Genomic DNA, 19,719 nt, shown 5'->3' on the forward strand with positions numbered 1-19,719 from the left:
CTTTTGCAAAAATTAGACTTTGGTTCTRCATGTGACTCATATCTAACCCACTAACACATACGCAATGATTAAAAAAGGGCAAAAAAAAATGTTTTTTCACATGAATTTTGATAAGTTATTTATCCTAAAATAATGCAGTATGTTTTTATGCATCTTTAGCAACATGCTACTGATACGTAGCTTTCCTATACATTTGCTGAACGCATGTAGCTTGTGTATAGTAAATGCTACTGAAGGATTTGGATCAAATTTCTTTTAACAAGATAGCACTGGTACAGAGATTTAAAAAAACCCTCAACCCTCTGTTTAGTTCATTTGAAATCTTTGCAGAAAACAGCGTATTTTCTTATCTCTGTTTCAGTAACAAGAAGTGAAGAGAGAGCTGCTAAGACCTATTTTCCTACAGCTGCTTAGCTTTGGTGATTTTTCATGGGACCTGAGACTTCTTATCAGCTGTTTTTCCTCCTCGCTGTCTAAATGTTTCTGCTATGTGATATCATGTGGAATAGGGCTTGGTTTCTCAGCCTGATATTTTTAAAGCTTCAGAATATGGGCCAAGGACTCTTCACTAAAGCCAGAACCTCTGTCCAAATGCCAACGTAGGCAAACACGACTATAAAAAAAAGGTGAATTAAAGCCATTAATACKTATTTAAGTGCAGCTTATTGGCTGCGAGCACAAATCCGTACAATCATGTCGTTGCGTGGATTTTTTGCAGAAAAGCTAGGTAGATTTCAAAAAATGTCTTTGGACATTTGGTTTGAAAAGCATTGATTTAGAGAAGCCCTTGCTTTGCCAAAGTAAGCTGAATTGGAAACTCCACTTGAAGGGTGTGTGTGAAATTTTAATCGTCTGTGAAGGCAATAATTTTCTTCAGGAGGTTTTAATATGAAATTTTGCTATGTCAGGAGTGCATCAAATTTTCCCATCTTTAGAAAATTAATTGAGCAGCAATTGCGTTCCTGTACAGGCACCAAGTCTTAGACTGATGTTATCAAATGTAGTCTGTATAATTTAACTGCAGGTTTCAGTCTATAAATCAGGTTTGGTGGTTTGGCATCAATATGATCAGTGCAGGCAAAATGAGTGTTGCAGATAGATTCAAAAATCTCATTATTCAGTGCTTGCTTAGTCATCTACGTGGGCCTTGCATTTTGTGTTTATAAAAGAAAATGTAGACCTCAGAGTAGTAAGAGAGTCCTACGTCATCCTTGTGATAGTCATTTTATAAAGCTTTGAAAGAGTTATGAAGGATGCTACTTATAATTACTGGTAGCCTGTTTAAAAGGTGGCTCCGCTCAATAGTAAAAACCCCACCATTTTCTGCGTTTGCTAGTTACTGTTTTGTTTTTGATGGGATTTATGCCCAAAATCTAAATCTTACCTCAACTTTATTCCTTTCCAGCTTTGGGTAGATACGATTTTCTCCATACATATTAAGGTAAAACACAATAAAGTTAAGTAGATTTAAAATGATTGGAARCCAACCTCCTTTAATGTTCTTCATCACTTTATTTAAACTTAGGCTCACGTGCCTTGTTCACTCAGGCATTTATTTTTTAATTTTCTCTTTAACTTAATGATACAAATAGCTCTCCTGTTTCCCATTTTAAATGACCTCGTATTCATGCATGATGTTGAGATGCATCATAATTTGGTTTTTAATTCTCTCTTTGGCTGATACATGTTATCAAAATGAGAAAGGAAAGGCTGAGTTTCTTGGGAGGGTGTAACAGTTTTAAACTGGTTGTAATACATGGGGTAATTGCTTAGGTTTTTACTGCACGTGGCTGATAAAACAAGCCCTCGGAGCAATCAGATCCATCTTTCCGGGACGTATACATTGATCCAGAACGAGACCGACTGTTCTGCAGCCTGCCCGAACGCCGCGTGAAAAAGCGATGGGGTAACAAGGTGCCGACAGGCGAGCAACCTGCTCCAAAATACCCGAGCTACGTCCAATTTCTTTTACGCAAAGCATCTCGCTCCCGCAAGCGTGGCTTTTTGGTTTCGCAGTCCTGCGAGCGCTCGCTGGGGGAGGCGTTTGGCACGCCGGCGGGAAGGAAGCCGGCAGCGGCTCGCGGCCGGCGCGTCGGCGACCGGAGGAGTCCTCCTGGCGCGGATGGGGAGGGCTCGGGCTGCCGTTGCTTTCATCTCGTGTCGAAGTAATAGCAAGATTCATCTACAAGACATTGTGTGCAGGACGCAAGGCCACGGATGAAAATCCATCACTTTCCTCCCGGGAAGATGATAGGTGACAACCCTAATTGCTCTCTTAACACTTTTATCATACTCCCAGCAACATAATTTCCTGTAGGTCGAATAAGTGTCACCCCCATCGGTGCCGGAAACTAAATCATTTCTTTTCACGTCGGTTCAATTCCTTGGATAGGAGGTTTAAAATGACACAGAGGAGCTGTTCACATGCACTATTTCTAATTCTCCTAGAAATGTTGGTTGTAAAGCTTAATTTAATGTTATTAAAAGAAAGGGTCATTTTTATCAGCATAATATACTTCTAGCAGTTATAATTTTCTCAGTTAATAAATAAGAGGGATTATTCCTTTTGTAGGAATGTGTTTAGCAGAGCTCCTTTTGATATGTTTTCTTCCAGCTCATGCAGTCTACAGCTGCTGTATAGAACAGACTCTCTGAGAGTCCGACACACTCTATCTTGGATGCTTGCTCTGTGATTTCTCACTTTGATTTGGATTTAGTAACAAAATACATTCTTGAAAATAAAATCTATAAAATCCTGTAATAGGAATATGTCACATCTATTGTGTGTGACATATTTAAGAGCAGGTATCTTCATTGGCTAAGATTAGGCTGTTTTTTTTTTTATTTTCAGCAATAAGTCTTGCTTGTTAGAGTGGTATTTGGAATTTTATCTTTTCTGATCTGATTTCTTGAATTTTGTCCTTAAAGATTGTAGAAGATGTGGTCAGTGTAATACTTAAATTGGAATTTTCAAAAATAATCTATGTGTTTGGCTTGTAACAGAAAAATAGACTAGCTCAGATTRGAAGGGACCTCTAGAGATCGTTTGGATCAATCTCCTGCTCAGAGCAGAACTGACTTGTGTTTTCTTCATGAAACTGCTTTGTGGCATCAAGCTGGTAACTAAGGGATTTTTGTTTGTTATTATTGACAGTGAAATTTTGATTTTTTACTGACTCAAGAGTAGCAATTAGACATGAGATTCTTGGTATAGCAGGTAGGGCTGACTGTAGGCCAAGATGGAAAATAAAGGTGACGGTGTAGAAATTACTACAAGTGAATGGAAATCAAACCTGGAAACTCGTCAATATGTAGAAAAAGATTTGAGTCCTGCTCCTGACTGCAAGAATGAGGATGAACCACTAGTCTGGTGGAGCTATGAAAAGAGCAAATGTTGTTCTAGGAGATGCTGAGAGAGGTGTATATTTGTAGGGCAATATTTGTACCGTTGTAAAAAGCCCTGGTGAGATGAAATCTGGGCCATTCCGTACAACTAAGGACACCACGTTCATGAGACATGAACTCAAACTGGAATAGGTACAAAAAAAAGAGGGAAAGAGTAAGAGATCTTCTCTTAAGAAGAAGGATTAGGAAACCTTGATTTGCCAAACGCAGTGACATAAAATCTGAGATGGGATTYTTTTAAAAATGTAAATATAAAATATACCCGGGGAAAGAAAATACTTATTTTAACTTCAGGACAGTTTTGGTCCAGTAACAAATAGCTTTAAGTTTKCCATAAATAAATTTAGGCTGGGAAACAGAAAAAGTTTCCTAGCCACTAGAGAAATTAGTTCTGGAAGAATCTTCAGTGGCTCTGGTGGCAAAATTGATTTTAATCTTGTGAATAATATTAGATGGCATATATGAAATAGCAGGGAAATGATGCATGAAAGAAACTTAGTTTCCATGGGATTCCAAAAATTCCTATCAGATCCAGATAATATCCCAGATCCAGAAACCATAATCCCAGACTGTGATACTGTTTCTCAGCTCTGGTGGGAATCTGTGTTCAGTATGAACTTCACAGACCCTGGAAGGGAAAGTCTTGAGTTTGAGGTCCGATTCTGTGCACTAACTGAGACAATAAATCTGGATGTATCTGCGTTTTTTGACAGTCAAGGGTCATTATATTACTATCACTTAATTTTGAGATCACTTTCTCTCTTTTTACTATATTAAATTGGGAGATCTTGATTTGCCCAACACGATGAAATAACAGCTGACAATTTTTTTATTACTATTTTATTTTTGAGCCTCCAGGAACTTTTCCACCAAAAGAGTATAAGAWGCAAGAAAAAAATCATGATAGGCAATTCAGGAACTTCAGTGTGAGTAAGAACAATAAAAGGGAAGATTTAGAAGGCAGCAGCCCAGCTTCTCTGAGCTAAGTGAATTTAAAAACTAGAATGAAAATTATTTTATGGCATGCATGGAAGTATAGGGTTCTAGGCAAAAAGAATAAAAACAGGCCAAGGCAGGATAGTTCCTGAAAGCAATGGCAGTCATGCATGAATTAATATAAAGCATTAACAAACCAATAGTCTTATCCTTCCTTTTTGTGTGCTGGAGAGTGCTTAGATATCATGTCCTCTGCCAGTAAGGCTTGAGCGTGAACTCGCTAGGGCAAGTGGAGATCTTCACCCGSTACAAAGCACTGTGCATGTTTCTAGCGCAATACAGCTTTCAGCTGTGGATAATAATTTCCTGCTGGAATAGAATTCAAAAAATAAATACCTCCACAGTAATCATCATTATCTACAAAAACGTAGGACTCCCAGGCAAACAAAAATCTGCGTCTCTTGTAGAAGAGTGGTGAAGTATCACCATAGGGGCTGAAGGTACATTTTTCCACTAACAGACGTCGGCGATAACATTGATCTGCAGTGAAGCTGTGGTTATGAGTTGGAAAGGAATGCCAGGAGTATCAGTCGCCTTGGGGTTATGTTTGTTTTAAGCTGGGATTTATTTTGCTGCTCCTGCATGAGGTAGTGCCTCGAAACAGCTTTCGCCCTCCTCGCCCAGGCTTGGCGTAGATGAAGCATGAAATCTCATTTGGTTTCTTCGGTGCTTTACCGAAGTTTTTAGTTTCTTTTCAAATCACCTTTTTTTTTCAGATTTTTCGCTTTATTTTCTAAGACTGTAATATGCTGTGCTCCAGACATTACATAACTGTTTTTTTWAAAAAGTAAATATATTAATGGTGATATAGCATAACCAAGCTTTTTATAGCAACACTTTAAAAAATGTACCATATCCTCCTTTTTGTCACTGGTAAGATTGCTCATTAAAGGTCAATGAATACTTTCTAAGGAGTCCAAAGTACCTTTCTAGTGAAAATGCCTTTCACAGGCAGAACATCTCATTTGTTCACTGCTTTTTGCTTCTGTATGATGCATGTTTGAAGCAGTTAATTGTGCTATTTTGTAGTAGAAATGCAGACCTTTCCATAGCTTGGAAGGTTATGCGATTACTCAATGGTTACTTTTTACCTTCCCTTTTTCCTCCTGGCCATATGTTCACAGCATTTCCTTTACCCAGGTGCCAGTGATTACTAGGTATGGAGTGAATTGCACTGATTTAACTGAAAACTAAGCCTTCAAGAAAAATTGATTTGTCTTAGCTTTAAGCTGATCACAGACCCGCACTCTTAGTCAAACTATAAAATCTGCTCTGTCATTTTGTGCACAGAAATGACAAAATAAGGCAAAAGGAAATGAATACTTTCCTGTCTTTGTTGATGATAAACTTGGCCTATAATTTTCCCTTTCTTGCTACTGCCACTATAAAATAATGCACGGAACAAGAAATTGAGAGCTGAATCTACAATACGACCCCATCCGCTTGTCAGCACAGCAGAGTATGATAAGCCATAGGGCTACTCAAGTTAGCTTTACAAGAGTTAACCCAGCTATGAGGATCAGGCTAGCTAGTTAGTTTGAGCATCTCAATGCTCCAGTGACTCTTTACACTGTGGAGCAGTGCCCAAATAAAAATACAAGTCACATGAGAAGCACAGACCTGCAGTGTCTCAGAGTTAATTGCATCAGTGGATGGCTCTGAGAAATTTTTTGAGAATACCGATTTCTCAGGGGCATCCTGCTAGCTAGTCTGGAAGACATCTGTGAAACATCACTTCAGGAGATGTGAAAAGGCTGCTGAAGAACAGGCCACAGCAAGACTCTTCTATCACTATTCCTGCAGCAGTGCATCAGTGCATTTCCATCAGCAGGTGCCGTATGGTCCTCTGTGGTCGTTAACTGCTGGTCTTCAAGATATTATTTTTTTGTTGTATTAAAAATGAAGGGTTTTAGCATGTTCTGCTCTTGCTTGAAGAGCTTTTTTCCTCTCTATCTATTTGACATTTCACACAGCTAATGTAAGAAAGGGTTCACTGTGATTAGCCAAACCAAACTCATTCTTACTGAGTCTACAGTTTCTCTGACCACCTTTCTGGGACATGACACAAGGGCTTTGGTATGCACTGTGTGATCATCTGCAAGAGTGCAGAGATGCTGCAGGTGCAAGTTGATGAGCACCTGCCTGATTTTGGTGGATGTTAGCAACAGAAGGTGCAAGGGACACAGGTGATGTCTGGTTGGCACATCCAGCAGTTTTCTCCCTATGAAATTTGATGAAGATCACAAAAGCTGCCATTTTGCTAAGACTCCCACCACAGCCCTGGTCTGTCTGGCTTTAGGTGTTGAGAACCTGACTGGCTTAGATGCCACAAAGCTGGAAAGGAAAGAGCTTAACAAACTGGAAGTTATCTGTGTTTAACTTTCTGCTTTAAACTCTATCCAGGAGCAGTAAGAGGAGGCTGCTCCACGAGGGAGGACAAGCTGGGAGCCAAGGGTGACCCCAGCAGGGGCARTGCCCTCACCAATGGGGCAYGGTCCTACAGCATCTGAGCTGGRTATGCAGAGCCGGGTACTGGCTTCGTTGATTGTCCCAGGCCTAGTGAAGGGATGTACAAAGTCTGGGGTCCAACCAGGAGCAGCAAGAGATAGGGCYAGGGAAAAGGCTGGAGTCAAGGCTATAACATCAGACAAAGTCCATCCAGGAGATGGGGCTGGAAGTGGGGCTGGAGACAAGCTATCTACAGTAGAGATCCAAGGTTCATCCAAGAGACAAAGCCAGAGACAAGGTGAAGGACAAGATGAGACAAGTTTACCTACAACATAGCTCAGGCAAGTACTGCTGGCCCAAAGCTGAGCTAAACTGGGGCTCCTGGGCTGTGGATAGGGGTGTGGGTGSAGGTCCCAGGTGAGGCCTGTCAAGGTGATTAAGGCTTGTTGGTGCCCTCAGGGCCATCAGCGAGAGCAGCTGTGTAGCATAGGAGGAAGTTAAAGGATTTGTGGGGTGATGGAGAGATGCAATGAATTTGGTCTGTGGAAACCAAGAAGTGATTAGTAGGACTGTGTGAGTCAGTAACGTGGGGAGGCAGGTAAGGGGTTACACAGTATCCCTGGGGTTGGGGGCAATTTGGGGGGCTCAGGTCTGCTGATGTGGAGCCTTGGACAGAGGGAGAGCATGGAGAGGCGGAAAAAAAGATGTGGATTCCCTGCCTAAGGAGGGATCACAGTGACAGCCTRTCATCCCTGATAGGAGAAAAGCAATTTGGTGCATGGGAAACTTGGAGGTGGAGGCTGGTAGTGTTGGCCCAAGGGCATGCAGTAGGGGGAAAAAATAGCTTGTACAGCTTGCCGTGCAGATCCTGCATCTGATATCCATGAAGGAGAAGCCATAATCTCGTTAAAACTTCCTCACCCTTCCTTCCTCTGCAGTGCTTAGGAATCTAACAAGGATGTTGTTTAAGGCTTTTATTTTTATTAAAAAAAAAAAGAAAAAAGTCTGTAAATTCAGAAATCCTTAATTTTTTTTCTTGGCTGAACAAGGCTTCTATCACATGCAGATAGAACAGATACCTTTGCTGTGAGATGTGGTTTTAATAGAACTATGTGTTGCTTATCGCTTCAGCATGACGAAGAGTATCTGTCCCAGTACTCTTGATGTGCAAAGAAGCCAAGCTTAAACATAAAAGAGGATACCTGTGTATGAGATTTAATTATGAAAATGTGAAACTCCTGCCTGTATTTTTAAAATGTGCYATGTGAGTGTAGGGTTGATACTGTTAACATGTAATAGATGTAGCTCCGTATTTCAAGTCTCAAATCTTAGTTTGRCTTTAATATAGTTGTTCTCATAAATTTTGTTTCAATGATAAAATAGTAGCTTACTGTTCAGGGAGAGTGTGGGTGCATTGAATGAGTTGTGGCAGAGGTTATATATTATTTCGTGAGCAAGTTGCAGTTATGAATTCTAGATTAAATATGGTGAGAATATAGTGCAAGTGATAATTCTTTCTTAATACTGTGCCCCACGTGATTCATAACTCTTTCATGTTATTGCAGTGAATATTACCTTGAATAGAGGAGGTAGGGTAGAACCTGATCTTCTCTGCRGAAGAACCTTGCTTCTCTGCAAGGGGAAAAAAATTCTTACGCTGACAGTTAAAATAGTAGGTGCTACTAGATTTATGTCAGCTTCTTGGTAATCAAGTGGTAGCAAGGACCTTTTTCTCCTCTTTCGGATCACGAGGAGCACATACCCTTCTCTTCTCAGCATGGTTTTCGGCTGACACAATCCCCTCTTGGTTTCCTGAATTGTTGGCTGCTTTAAATAGTGTATATAAGAGCTAAGGTGGCTACTAGAAGCTGATCTAAATCCAGCTTTCAGAAATGGTGGGGGGGGGGAGAGGGAGAAAAACTGTAGGATGTTTTGTTAATGGTCCTCGCCCTCTATGTTTTCCCATTTGCTTTCAAGTCCTTTAAGGACTTAGAACCAAGCCACCTCACCTTAGCCCTGCCAAGACAAGTGCATTTGTCTAGAGATGAAGGAGAAGAGTCTTCAAAACATGCCTTGTTTGAGTACATTTGGAGGCAAGCAGCAGAAGGTGGTGTAGAAGCAGAGAGCTGGGCTCCTCTGAGTCAGACACTCGTCAAGGCAAGGTTCAGATCTGCTCCGTGGCACCTCCGGGCTTGTTCGCAAAAGGGTCTGGATACTGCGTTTTGTTGAAAAGCTTTGCATAGGAACTAGCTGTTGAAGGTCCAGCAGTTGAAGGACCTCGGGCAAACAATCCTGCCAAGGATGCGGGAGGCAATTGGTGCCGAAGATGAGTGGTGATGATCAGAAGATGCCTAAAAGGCTTCTTCAGGCAACATGACGATTGAGGAGGGGTTTGGATGGACTAGGTGACTTGGCCCACGGAGGTGTCTCTCTTTCTTTGTTGGCAGTAGAAGGCTTCTCTCATGAAAGTGCTTCTGCTTTGATTAATACTGTTTTTTTTTTTNTATTTACCTGCATTATGTCCCCTAACGTGAGCAAACTGCCCTTTTTTGCACTTGTTAATTCAGCAGCTTGCTTAGTCAGATCTACAATGCCAGGAAAAAGCCATCTCATCAACAACAGACATCTCTAATGTAATGTCTCCTGTCTGTAGATCCTGAGTTCGCAAAGTAAATTAAAACGTTTTTCTCATTTTAATGCAGGAATTGGATATCGGTGGTGAAGTAACTTCTTTAAGGTTGTGCTGCAGCCTGTTGYAAAGCTGACGAGTGAATGCTCGCAGGGTTGTTTCCTCAAATAAATGCAATAATTGCAAAATCAGTTTAATTAAAGCCTTTATGTTTCATATCCAGGTACATGACACTGTATGAACCGGGGTTGATTTTACATCATTCATGAAACTGAAAAAAAGCAAAAGCACCCCGGGTGTTTTTCTTTGCATGAAATGTCATCCATCGTTAACATGAAACAGAAGATAATTTGGAGGCTCTGCTCACCATCTTGAAACAATTCCAGCACRTCGTTACTTGTAGGGGGAGTCTTGAATTAAAATTCGGCGTGCTCTTAGCATCCTTTATTGGGAGTTTCGTTTGCTTTGGGATGTGTCGGTGCAGCAAGTGAAGAGCAGAATTTTCTCGACCAACAGAGWGTTGGTTTTCCTTTCCCAGTAGCTATATAACCGAAATTGCAGGGTAGTGTGTGTGGAAGTGTATGTGTGGTTTGATACATACCTTCAAATTGTGGTGTTTTGAAGCAAAGCCTCTTTGCTATCGTATTTCATTGCTTTTATAGAAGCTGTGATTTTTTTTTATGCTTTTTCATTTAGCAACAATATGATTTTTTGAAAAAAAAAGCATATCTCACTTCAAGTGAAGCTTTTTCCAAGTTGTACATGTTATTAGGTAGTTTCTCTATTTGGGTATATGCTGATTTAACAATTGAGGGTACCACAAGATCAACCCCTAACTTTTGCTTCCACGTAGGTAAGGTGATATTTTCGTTCGCACGAATAGCCCCTTTCAGATAACATTACCTGCAGGAGATGCCTCTGGTAATCAGAGTGTGTTTCCAAGGAAAGCGATGCCCATCCTACCTCGGTTGGCTTGAAGACTGCCGCAGGGCTAATGCCTTGCSTGCAAAGTCCCTGCACTGTGTGCTGATCTTTTATTTAATTCTATTTTTTTTAGACTGAATTAATTTAGGAGCCTTAGAGTGACATTGCCAAAATGTAAATTTAGTAATTTGTTTTTTTTTTTCCCCCCTTCTCCATCTCTACAAATGTTGGTAGCCCATTCTTATTTGCGAAGATTGCAGAAGGATCTCGACCATCCACCAAGTGTAGGCGGGTCAGAATCTGCCCCCAAGCGTTTCTTAACAAGGTATTCTCCGTGAGCCTGATTTGAGGTATTTAAGAGAGCACATATCCGAAATAAGTGAAGGAGGGGGAAAAAATCAATTAGCAACTATCRTTTAGTGGTAATGGCTCAAAAATAACAGTTCCATCTCCCCTTAAATTTTCTTGATCGTTCCCTGGCTACACTCTTGTGCTCTAAATTGGAGGTAAAAGTTATCTTTACTGATTATTCTGAGAACAGGTGTCCAAATTTGGTTTTATTTAAGAAAAAAAAGCCTAGTTTTTTTAAGGAGAAGATGTTACCCACCCACAACCTAAAAATGCTTCTCATTTAGGTTTTGCCTTGAATTTAATTGGGCCTGACGTGATGCCAGGCAAAAGAACAGCAGAAGAGGCTCGACTGTAAACTCCATACTTCCCGTGCTAGTGTACTCACACCTAATAATAAATGCTACTTTTTACAGGCAGCCCGGGCACCTGGCAGGGAAGAATTGATCTGCGAAGTCATGCAAGCATAGTGCTAAGTTTGCGCCGTTTTGCGTTCCTGCTCAGGATATAATATAGAGCAGCGAAGTTACTGAAGTTCCAATAGCAAATTTCAAGCAAATACAGGGTTTACGTGGTTATTTTGGTATATAAGGTATATGTGGTTATATGGTATGTTGTTGAATTAAACCTTCCAAAATGTAGCTTCTGTTTATTTGAAGAACTGTATTGGAATTGTTAAGGGTTATGATGGGGTAGGACCTATGAGACAGCCAGTGTCCAGGTTGAATTAGGGGATGTGGAATGGCAATAACTCTCCCACCACCACCCCCCAAAAAAAAGCAAAAAACAAAAAAAAGCACACTTTTGAGAGTACTGCATTTTGGGGATAAAATTTAACTCTTTTTTAAAAAAAAAAAATCTGAGTAAATAGAATCGGGAAATGATCCTTTCCTTAATCAAAGCTCCCTATAATTTACATATTCATATTTTCAAATGCTGTGTTAGAAAGCCAGGGTAGTGAATAAAGTATTATGGGAAGGCTTTCCTGGAAATGGTTTATAAGAAAGAAGAAAAAAGAATAATCTTACAAATTTCAGTTGACAGCTTCTCAGAAACAACTGTTGAAACATATCATATATACTGAAATACCTGGCAAATCATAACCCTGAAATTCTTCCTGTGCGTGTGTTTCTTCTGCTGTTAAGTAAGACAGTTGTACACTTAATACTGATGCAAGATGTATTTTTGAGTGATTTTTAGTGATTTGGCTATTTTTCCCCCCTTTTTAGAATTTTTCAGAGCTGACAGAGAGGATTCCCGTGCTCTTTAGGCTTAAAAAAAGTCACTGCGAGGCTTGTGGGATGCTAGAGCCTGCGTCCAACGTGGGGTTCGTGAGCGCCAGCTTAAGCACCGTCACGGAGGAGCATCCTGCTAGGGTGCAGTTTAGTTTAGTTTATTTTTTTTTTGCGGACGGGCACGATTCAGCAGGGAGGGCGCTGGCAGCGGGACACGTGAAATACATCCTCCTTTACAGCTCTGAAACAGCCCCTGCTCGCGTTTCCCGGGGAGGCGCAGCAAAAACCCCCCCTGAGCAGCTGCGACCTTTGGCAAGTTTGAAGTCGGAGGGGCTGTAAAATGCCAGCGGGGACAAATAAAGGAACGGGCTGGGAGGAAACGGGAGGTTTCCTAGGAGGAAATGCTGCGGGCGATCGTCGCCCATGGATTATTCGGACAGGGAAGGCGATTCTTCCGACGACGAGCCCTGGCTCTCGGGAAGCGGCGATGAATACTCCGGCGACGAAGCATCGGCGTCAGTGCTTGCGWGAAAATCCTTTAAAATACCGGATGGTTGGGTTTTATGCGATCCGCTGGGGCTAAGGGGCTGGCTTTCGGAATGTTACCTTTCCCGCGCGTGCTAACATCTCGTTTTGCGTTAATACGGCTGAGGTTAAGGGGCAGATCGGCTGCGTGGCTTGAGATAACGTTCGCAAATCTGCGGGCAAACGCTAGCGAGAGACGGTGCTCGAGCGTAAGCAGAGGCTGAGCGTGTCACGTATTCCACAGCCGGCATGCCAAAAGGAGGAATGTTTCTATCGGCCTCCAAATATATCATTTTTTTTTTTTTTTCCCCTCCCCTGCAGAGCTTTCCCATGGACCGGGCTTTCCTCTCCGGCGCTGCTTGCTCGGGACCTTACTGCTTTTTTGCCCTATTGCTAATAGCACCTGTTTCTTTTCTGGTGGGACGGTTGTGCTCCAAAGTCAGGCAGGCAGGAGCAAAGCAGTGTTGTTTATCTTTTTTCTCTCCTTTCCCCCCTCCACTTTTTTTAACCAGATAGAGTCATTCCTCAGCAGCAGAGTGGAGTTCTGTCACTTATTTTTTCTTTTCTCCTTCCTTGCACAGAGCTCTGCTTGTGCAGAGCATCAGGAAAGGTCCAAATCCTGTGTCTTTCTGCATTTATAAGAGCCAATACAGCTCTGGAATTTGTGTTTGTGCTAAATCCAGTCTCCTTACCAAGTTGCATTTGTTCTACATCAGTGCTTTCTTGATTTTTTTTTTCTAAGAGATACCAAGTACATTACCCATGCCTTTCAATCTCCAGTATTAAGGGTTATTTAAATCACTTTAACAGAAGCCGTAAACATCTGTATTTCACTCGTCTATAATCTGAAAATAGCAATAAAGGTGACAGAAGAGCATGTGAGATAAYTGGATGTGTACGTGAAGTTTTTAAATTGAGTTAATGAACAACCAAAAATTTGAAATTCTCCCTTAATAGCATATTAGTATACCGGCAAAAATGGACACAACAACTTAATGGAATTTTAGATCTTATAATTCTGAATTCTATCTATGTTAAATAGATGTTTCAAATATTAGTAGGTATCGGTATAAAAATGTTCTGGTCTAAATGAATTAGATGCGTGTGAAAGAGGTGGATCAATTTTGTTTGTAATCCGTTTATGGTTCTTAAGTGGAAAGATTTTTTTCAGTGCCTTTGAATGAAATGCACTCTTATGTTGATAACTCATGTTTTGGTGCGCGTGGTAGGGAACCAGCCTGTCAAAAACAAGTATTCCAGAAATGTCTTGATAATGATGTATAGTTTGAAGCACAAAGATAGTAATGAAAATGATATCACTCGCTTAAGAAATACATTTTTCTTCCAGGGAGGATGTCAGAACAGCCAATGTCATCGCRGCTGAAGCGGTAACTTGTCTCGTCATAGACAGAGAGTAAGTACTTAATTTTCCTATCTTGTAAAAGGTGTGAACTGGCGATACTCAATCCCACRGTTTCTTTTCTGAAACGAGAGACTTTCTGTCGAGATGTCACTTAATTTTGAATAATAGCTTTGCAGTATATTATGTGTGTCCTTGATGAGTTGGAGAGATGGCCCCACTAAATCAATAAGATGAAATTCAGTAGAGACAAATGCAGGAAATCAGGAAGAAGCGCACAAAGACAAAATGGAGATAAATGGGGAGATAGCATTACCGTGGAAAGGGATCCGGGTTTTATAGTGGAACGCAGACCGAGTACAAGTCAGCAAAATGTCTCGGGAGAAATAAATCTTCCTGGGGAAATGTAAGAGCAACATATCGTTATATCCCATGTGGGATTGGAGAGCCCTCTCTTGAAGTACCATGCCTTGAAGAAGGTAGAGGAGATCAGAAAAGTAAAATAATCATTTTCTTCCTCTATGCAATACAGAAAAGTTCGAAAATTCAGCATGATTATTATTTTTTTGTTTGTTTTTTGGTTTTTTTTTTTTTTGTTTTTTTTTTGAATTGTGAGGGCAGTGAAACACTGAACGAGGCCATTGAGAGATGCTGAGAAGTCTTCCACCTTCACACTGGAAAGTGTTAGCTGTATGTGTTATTCCTGCTTGGGAAAAGCTCATAATTCTGTAATAGATTTTTTTTTTCTATGAAAATACCAGCTCTGAGTTCAGTGGTGATCAAAAAAACAAATCGGATGTTAGGAATTATTAATTTTTTTKKGGGGGGGGRGCAAAATAAATCCGTGACTTGGTGGCRTTTTACATGCTGGGGGCTGTTCTCATTCCCTCAACCCAAAAGCGATCGCATTATACCCGAAAAATGGTAAAAAGAATATCTTAAAAAGAATGATGGAAAGAGGGAACAGATTCCATTTGACCGACGGCAAAGTAGATGCGGGCTCCTTAGCCTGGCAAAGAGATGATTAAAAAGGAGTACAGTATAGATCTGGAAGTGTCCAAAAGGAAATTGGAGAAGCTAATGGAAGAGAAATCCATATCTAGAACCTACCTCAGGATCAGGAAATCCGAAGGGCTCGGGAGAATGTCCAAAGCAGTAGATACCATAAATGGTTGGTCCATTCTTATACTCTTCCCCAAGTATCTGCTATCAAGGCAAGACACAGTCAAAGGACAGTGGGTTGGCTGGAGCTTTGGTGTGGCCCTTGAAACTCAKTTTTATGTTTGGAGGGATGAATAAGAGATGCTTTGATGCCTATCCTTTAGGGAGGGTCTAAGTACACTTGATTCTGCTCTAATACAGGAGTTTTGCCTAAACTGTATCCTGAGTTTTCTTTCAGTCCTTCATTTCCAAAAATGTAAAATTCTGTGACAACAAAACTGAAGGAATAATGTTCTTCAAAAAAAGCCACGATGTGCTGGTTAGCTTCTGCTCAGCTGAAGATTATTGTGATCTATCCACTGTAAACAGATGGTGAACTTTAGGACACATGGCTCAGTGGCTTTTTGTGTGTGTGTGTGTGTGTGTGTGTGTGTGTGTGACAAGTGATACAATGAGATATTTTAAAAAATACTAGTTCAGAGAAATATGAAGCAACAAGTAACTCTTGCACTTTTTTTTCCCCGCACTGATTCTGTAAGGAAGGTTTATGTTTCTACGCTGTAAACATTAAAAAAAATAATAAATAAATAACTGTAGCAATTCCAGAGTTAATCCTTTCAGACCATTTTACCAACTGTTTCTTTGCTTGTGTAAGGTGCCTTTTTCTCCTTCATGCCCTTGAGATAGTAAGGAAGCACAAGTTAAATTTAACTTGTGAAGCGGGTAGTTAATCCGCAGCATATACCAGAGATACTGGTAATGCCCTGCAATTACTAGCAAACTAGCACTATTTATACAAATGGTATTTATAGTGCAAGACAAGTAATACTATTTATAGTARTATTTATAGTTCAAGGAAGGCTATCCAGTTGTCCTGACCTATTCTGACTTTCTTGTCATAGCTCTTACCTTCTCCAAGGTTATTGTTTTACAGGTGTGTGGACAAGTGTAGAAGTTCATTTTAATACAGTGAAAACTTATTAGGATTTCTCCCAAGTTTGGCAAATGTGCAAATACTGTCCTGCTAATGGAAGGGGGGGGAAATTCCCATTTTAATATTATTTCCATATTAAAATATTCGGTTTTAAATAATCCCCAGTATAAAAATGTTCCCATCAGATTAGACACGAGGTATCAATAGAAGGGGGACGTTGGCTTTCCCTGTGGTTAGGAGTTGTTACCCTTGGTGCAGAACAGGGAGCAAGGCTTGTCATTAAGGTTGCCTAATATTTTTCTATTGCGATGTGAGCTCCTGGCAGCTGTTGGAGGAGATGAGTAGCTGCTCTCGTGCAGCTATTGAGGCAGCAATATATAAATACTATAGAAATATGTATACGGTGTGTATTAGTACTACTTGCAAATACTATTCTACTGCTCATGGACAGCAATTGAYTCTACCGTATCAACAAGGAAATCACTGGTATCCAAAGCTCTTGAGAAGCAGTTAAAATTAAACAGATATAACTAGCTTGCTGAGCCCAACGGTGAAGAAGCTACAGGATCAATACTGAGTTTTTGATTCAGTTGCTGTTTTAAACTAGATGTCTGTGAAGTATTTCATGTAGTCTGCACATCTTATTTTCTGAAATTAGTATCTTTGGGACTATGTAATCAGTGGGGGCCTGCAAATAGAAAATAAGTCAACTGATAGAGTTCGTAGAGGAGAGGAATTAGTATGAGTTGCAACCAGAGATGGCTCCGGTGTTCGAACTGATGGAGTTTTTTTTTTAATTTTATTTATTTTTTTTAAGGTGTGATAGAGGRAAAGAAGCAGGTGCCATATGCATTGTGTGTGTTGCAGATACCACCAGAAAGAGCATGTGGAGAGGGGATGCCTCTGTAGGGACCGTGACTTTTGGAGATCAGTGCTTGTGAAGAGGGGGAAGATGTGAGCTAACAGAGGAAAAAATGGCATGGAGGAGTAGGTTTGGTACGTTGGAGAACAAACAAAAGCGATAGGCGTTTAGAGCAGATGAGAAAGCAAGGAAAAACAGGTAGCCTCTGGAGAAAAAGAAAAGGCAAAATGGTGGAAATAGCCAGGAACTGGAATCGGTGAAGCCATCCAAGCTGCGACTGAATAAAGAAGGGAGGTTTTGCAGCCATTATGACTAATCCTGCCAGGAATCCACTGCAAATTCGGGGATTCTGCAAGGAGCCGGAACCCGCTGACTGGGGACAGCCCCACAGAGGGAATCAGAGGCTTGCCCGGAAAACGCAAGGGCATTTTGTTTGTCGGGAGTAAAGATGCAAAATTTGCTCCTGGGTAAAGGTAGTATGATAGAAGAGCAGCCATATCTGAAGCACAGCTATTGAACGCAATTGGAGGAAAAAATGAGGTTAAAAAGGTAATTAAGGAGYGTTCCCTAGGGTTTTAATAGACTGATACCTAATACAGAGGAGGCATCAAGCATGGGTATTTGTTTTGGGTCAAAATCACTTTGAAGAAGRTAATAAGAGTATTGGCTGTGTTTGGGTATGAATAGCAAAATCTGTAAAGCTTTTGTAGAGAGAGAGATTTTTGGAATTGTGCAAATGACTAAATTTCCAGGTATAAAGAAGGAGAATAACTGCATTCATCCCAGATATCCACAAATATCATATATGCACAGAGCCGTTGAAACAACAGAGCTGGTCAGAGTAGGCTTTGACCCGTAATGAATATGCTGTCGCAGATTGGTTTTGGTAGGCAGTGATAARCTGGCCAAGGAAAATAACCTTGGATCAAGTGATACCATTTTCATTTAGCTTAAATTTTGAAAGTARGTCTGTAACTATGACTCTAGATATTGAAAATAGAGCAGTGAGAAATTAAAGGACCTCTTGAGGGAAATGGCCTCGATGAGGGCCCCTAGGATTCCTCCTGTCTAATGAGCTGAAATCTGGATTGCAAGAAAGGTGACATATTTAGGAAATTATTTACAAGRAGTTGCTTTATAATCTTGAAGTTTTGTCTTGTGGGAGTAGCTGAAGCAGAAGAGCTAGTTGGCTTTGGATTAACGTCCCACCAATATTTTGAAAACCCAGATATTGAAAAGGCAATGAGTTTCCAGCAGGGTATTTCCAGGTGAGGGGGCTGCGTTAGTGCGCTTGCTCAAGCTCTTGGGATGACTGCATTGCAGTGCTGTCTCGTTTTAATCATCCCTCCCCTCCCCCCCCCAAAAAAAAGGACATAATATAAATCCTTTATTTGCTGTAACAATATAAGTTGTCTCCTTATCGGAATAAACTGATGTTGTCCTCCTCACTGTTTAGGTGTACTTCAAAGAAGTGGGCTTAGTAATAGGTAGGATAAGTCCAAGAGAATTTCAGATTGTATTCAGAGTTTGAGTATGTCCATGCACGTCATCTGAGGTTCCACTAACCCATCAAGGAAAATAGAATAAGAGTTATAAAATGAGCTCCAAAAGTTTAGCAGACAGGTTGGTCATTTGAATGCTCTTATTTCAATTAGAAAGTGAAACCTGTGAAATGCTTTGGTCATCTCTCTTGACATCCAGGATAGAAATCCATCCAAATAAAGCAAAGGCCATGTGAAGGAGTAAATAAAAACCTGTATATTGTTCTTGGGAGTTGTAAACCTATGCAATAAACTGTTCTAGCCATTTCAATGAATTTCTACAACCCTTTAGATACTTGGGAAACAAGAACGCTTGTTGCAGGGTTATCGTTTTCTTCTGATCAAAGATAAGGTTTAGGCAGACATACTAATATTTTATAGTGGTTCTTAGTTGTCGGATGTCCTWTACTCTTCCATCCCTTCAAGAGAAAATTCATGGCTTGTGTTAGTGAATTTTCAGGCTCCCTAAACGGGTTGTCAGGGGTTGCTGTAGAGGTACAGTGGACTGCTTGGGGAAGACCTGCTATGTCAATATGCAGAATTTGATGGCTTGACCCTCCTGGAAATTTTTTATAAAACAYTTTCTGATTTTTTTTTTAAGTGTGTGGATCCTAGTAGGAGAACTCTGAGCATTTGTTTAGTAGCTCAGTCTGAATAAACAAATGCATATGTTGCTTATACATTTATAACAATATAGCACTGGAGTGCTGAGACTTGCTGGATTTAAACCTTGTGGGTGCTGGTAGGACAAAATTGCCTCGTATAAATGTTATGAAGCTAAAGAGCCAATAAAAGCTGAGGCACAGCTGCTCCTGAATTGTTTGACTAAGAGCCAGCTTTTAAATATTTTTGATAGCCCTAAGGATTCGACGAGAAGCCTTGTGAGAACATAACAATTGATGCATGAATTTTAAAGAGATTTTAAACCTTTTGGATATTTTCAGACAGCTTTGACTTGCTTGCAGATCCCATTAKCAAAGGAAAACTGAGTCTGCACGTGTGGTTTTCTTTCTAAAAAGCTGGAGGGAGAGATAGTGCAGTGACTTTTTTTTTTCCCTCTCCTTATCTGGAAGCCTTATTTTAGCTTGTAACACAGGAAAGGCTGCTATATGGACCCTTTTGGCAACAGAAAGCAGAGCAAAATAAAATAAAGCATTATCTTAGCATGACTGACTCTATACAAGCTGAACACTTCCTTGAGAGATTTTCATTTTTTGCTGTTTTAGTKTTTTTTCCCAGTTGGGGTGAAGTTTATCCATGGAGAAAATTGGTTATGAGGAAAAAAATAGAAACGATGAGGGGGGGGGGGGGTATGAGGGGGAAAACCTGAGCTGTTTTCTGCTGAGGTTCT

General features: G+C 40.5%; 1 protein-coding gene across 1 annotated transcript in view; it reads left to right on the top strand.

Annotated features, from left to right (window-relative positions):
- The window catches only part of PRKG1 (protein kinase cGMP-dependent 1), a 377,911-nt gene that overhangs the window by 288,458 nt on the left and 69,734 nt on the right, over nt 1-19,719 (top strand). Inside the window, exon 7 of the mRNA XM_085306160.1 lies at nt 13,859-13,924. Coding sequence (XP_085162286.1) covers nt 13,859-13,924 — 66 coding nt within the window. The remainder of the gene's footprint in view (nt 1-13,858; nt 13,925-19,719) is intronic.

Source organism: Rhea americana, unplaced genomic scaffold, assembly GCF_003343005.1.
Source record: "Rhea americana isolate MKP2758 unplaced genomic scaffold, rheAme1 scaffold_233, whole genome shotgun sequence".
NCBI lineage: Eukaryota > Metazoa > Chordata > Aves > Rheiformes > Rheidae > Rhea > Rhea americana.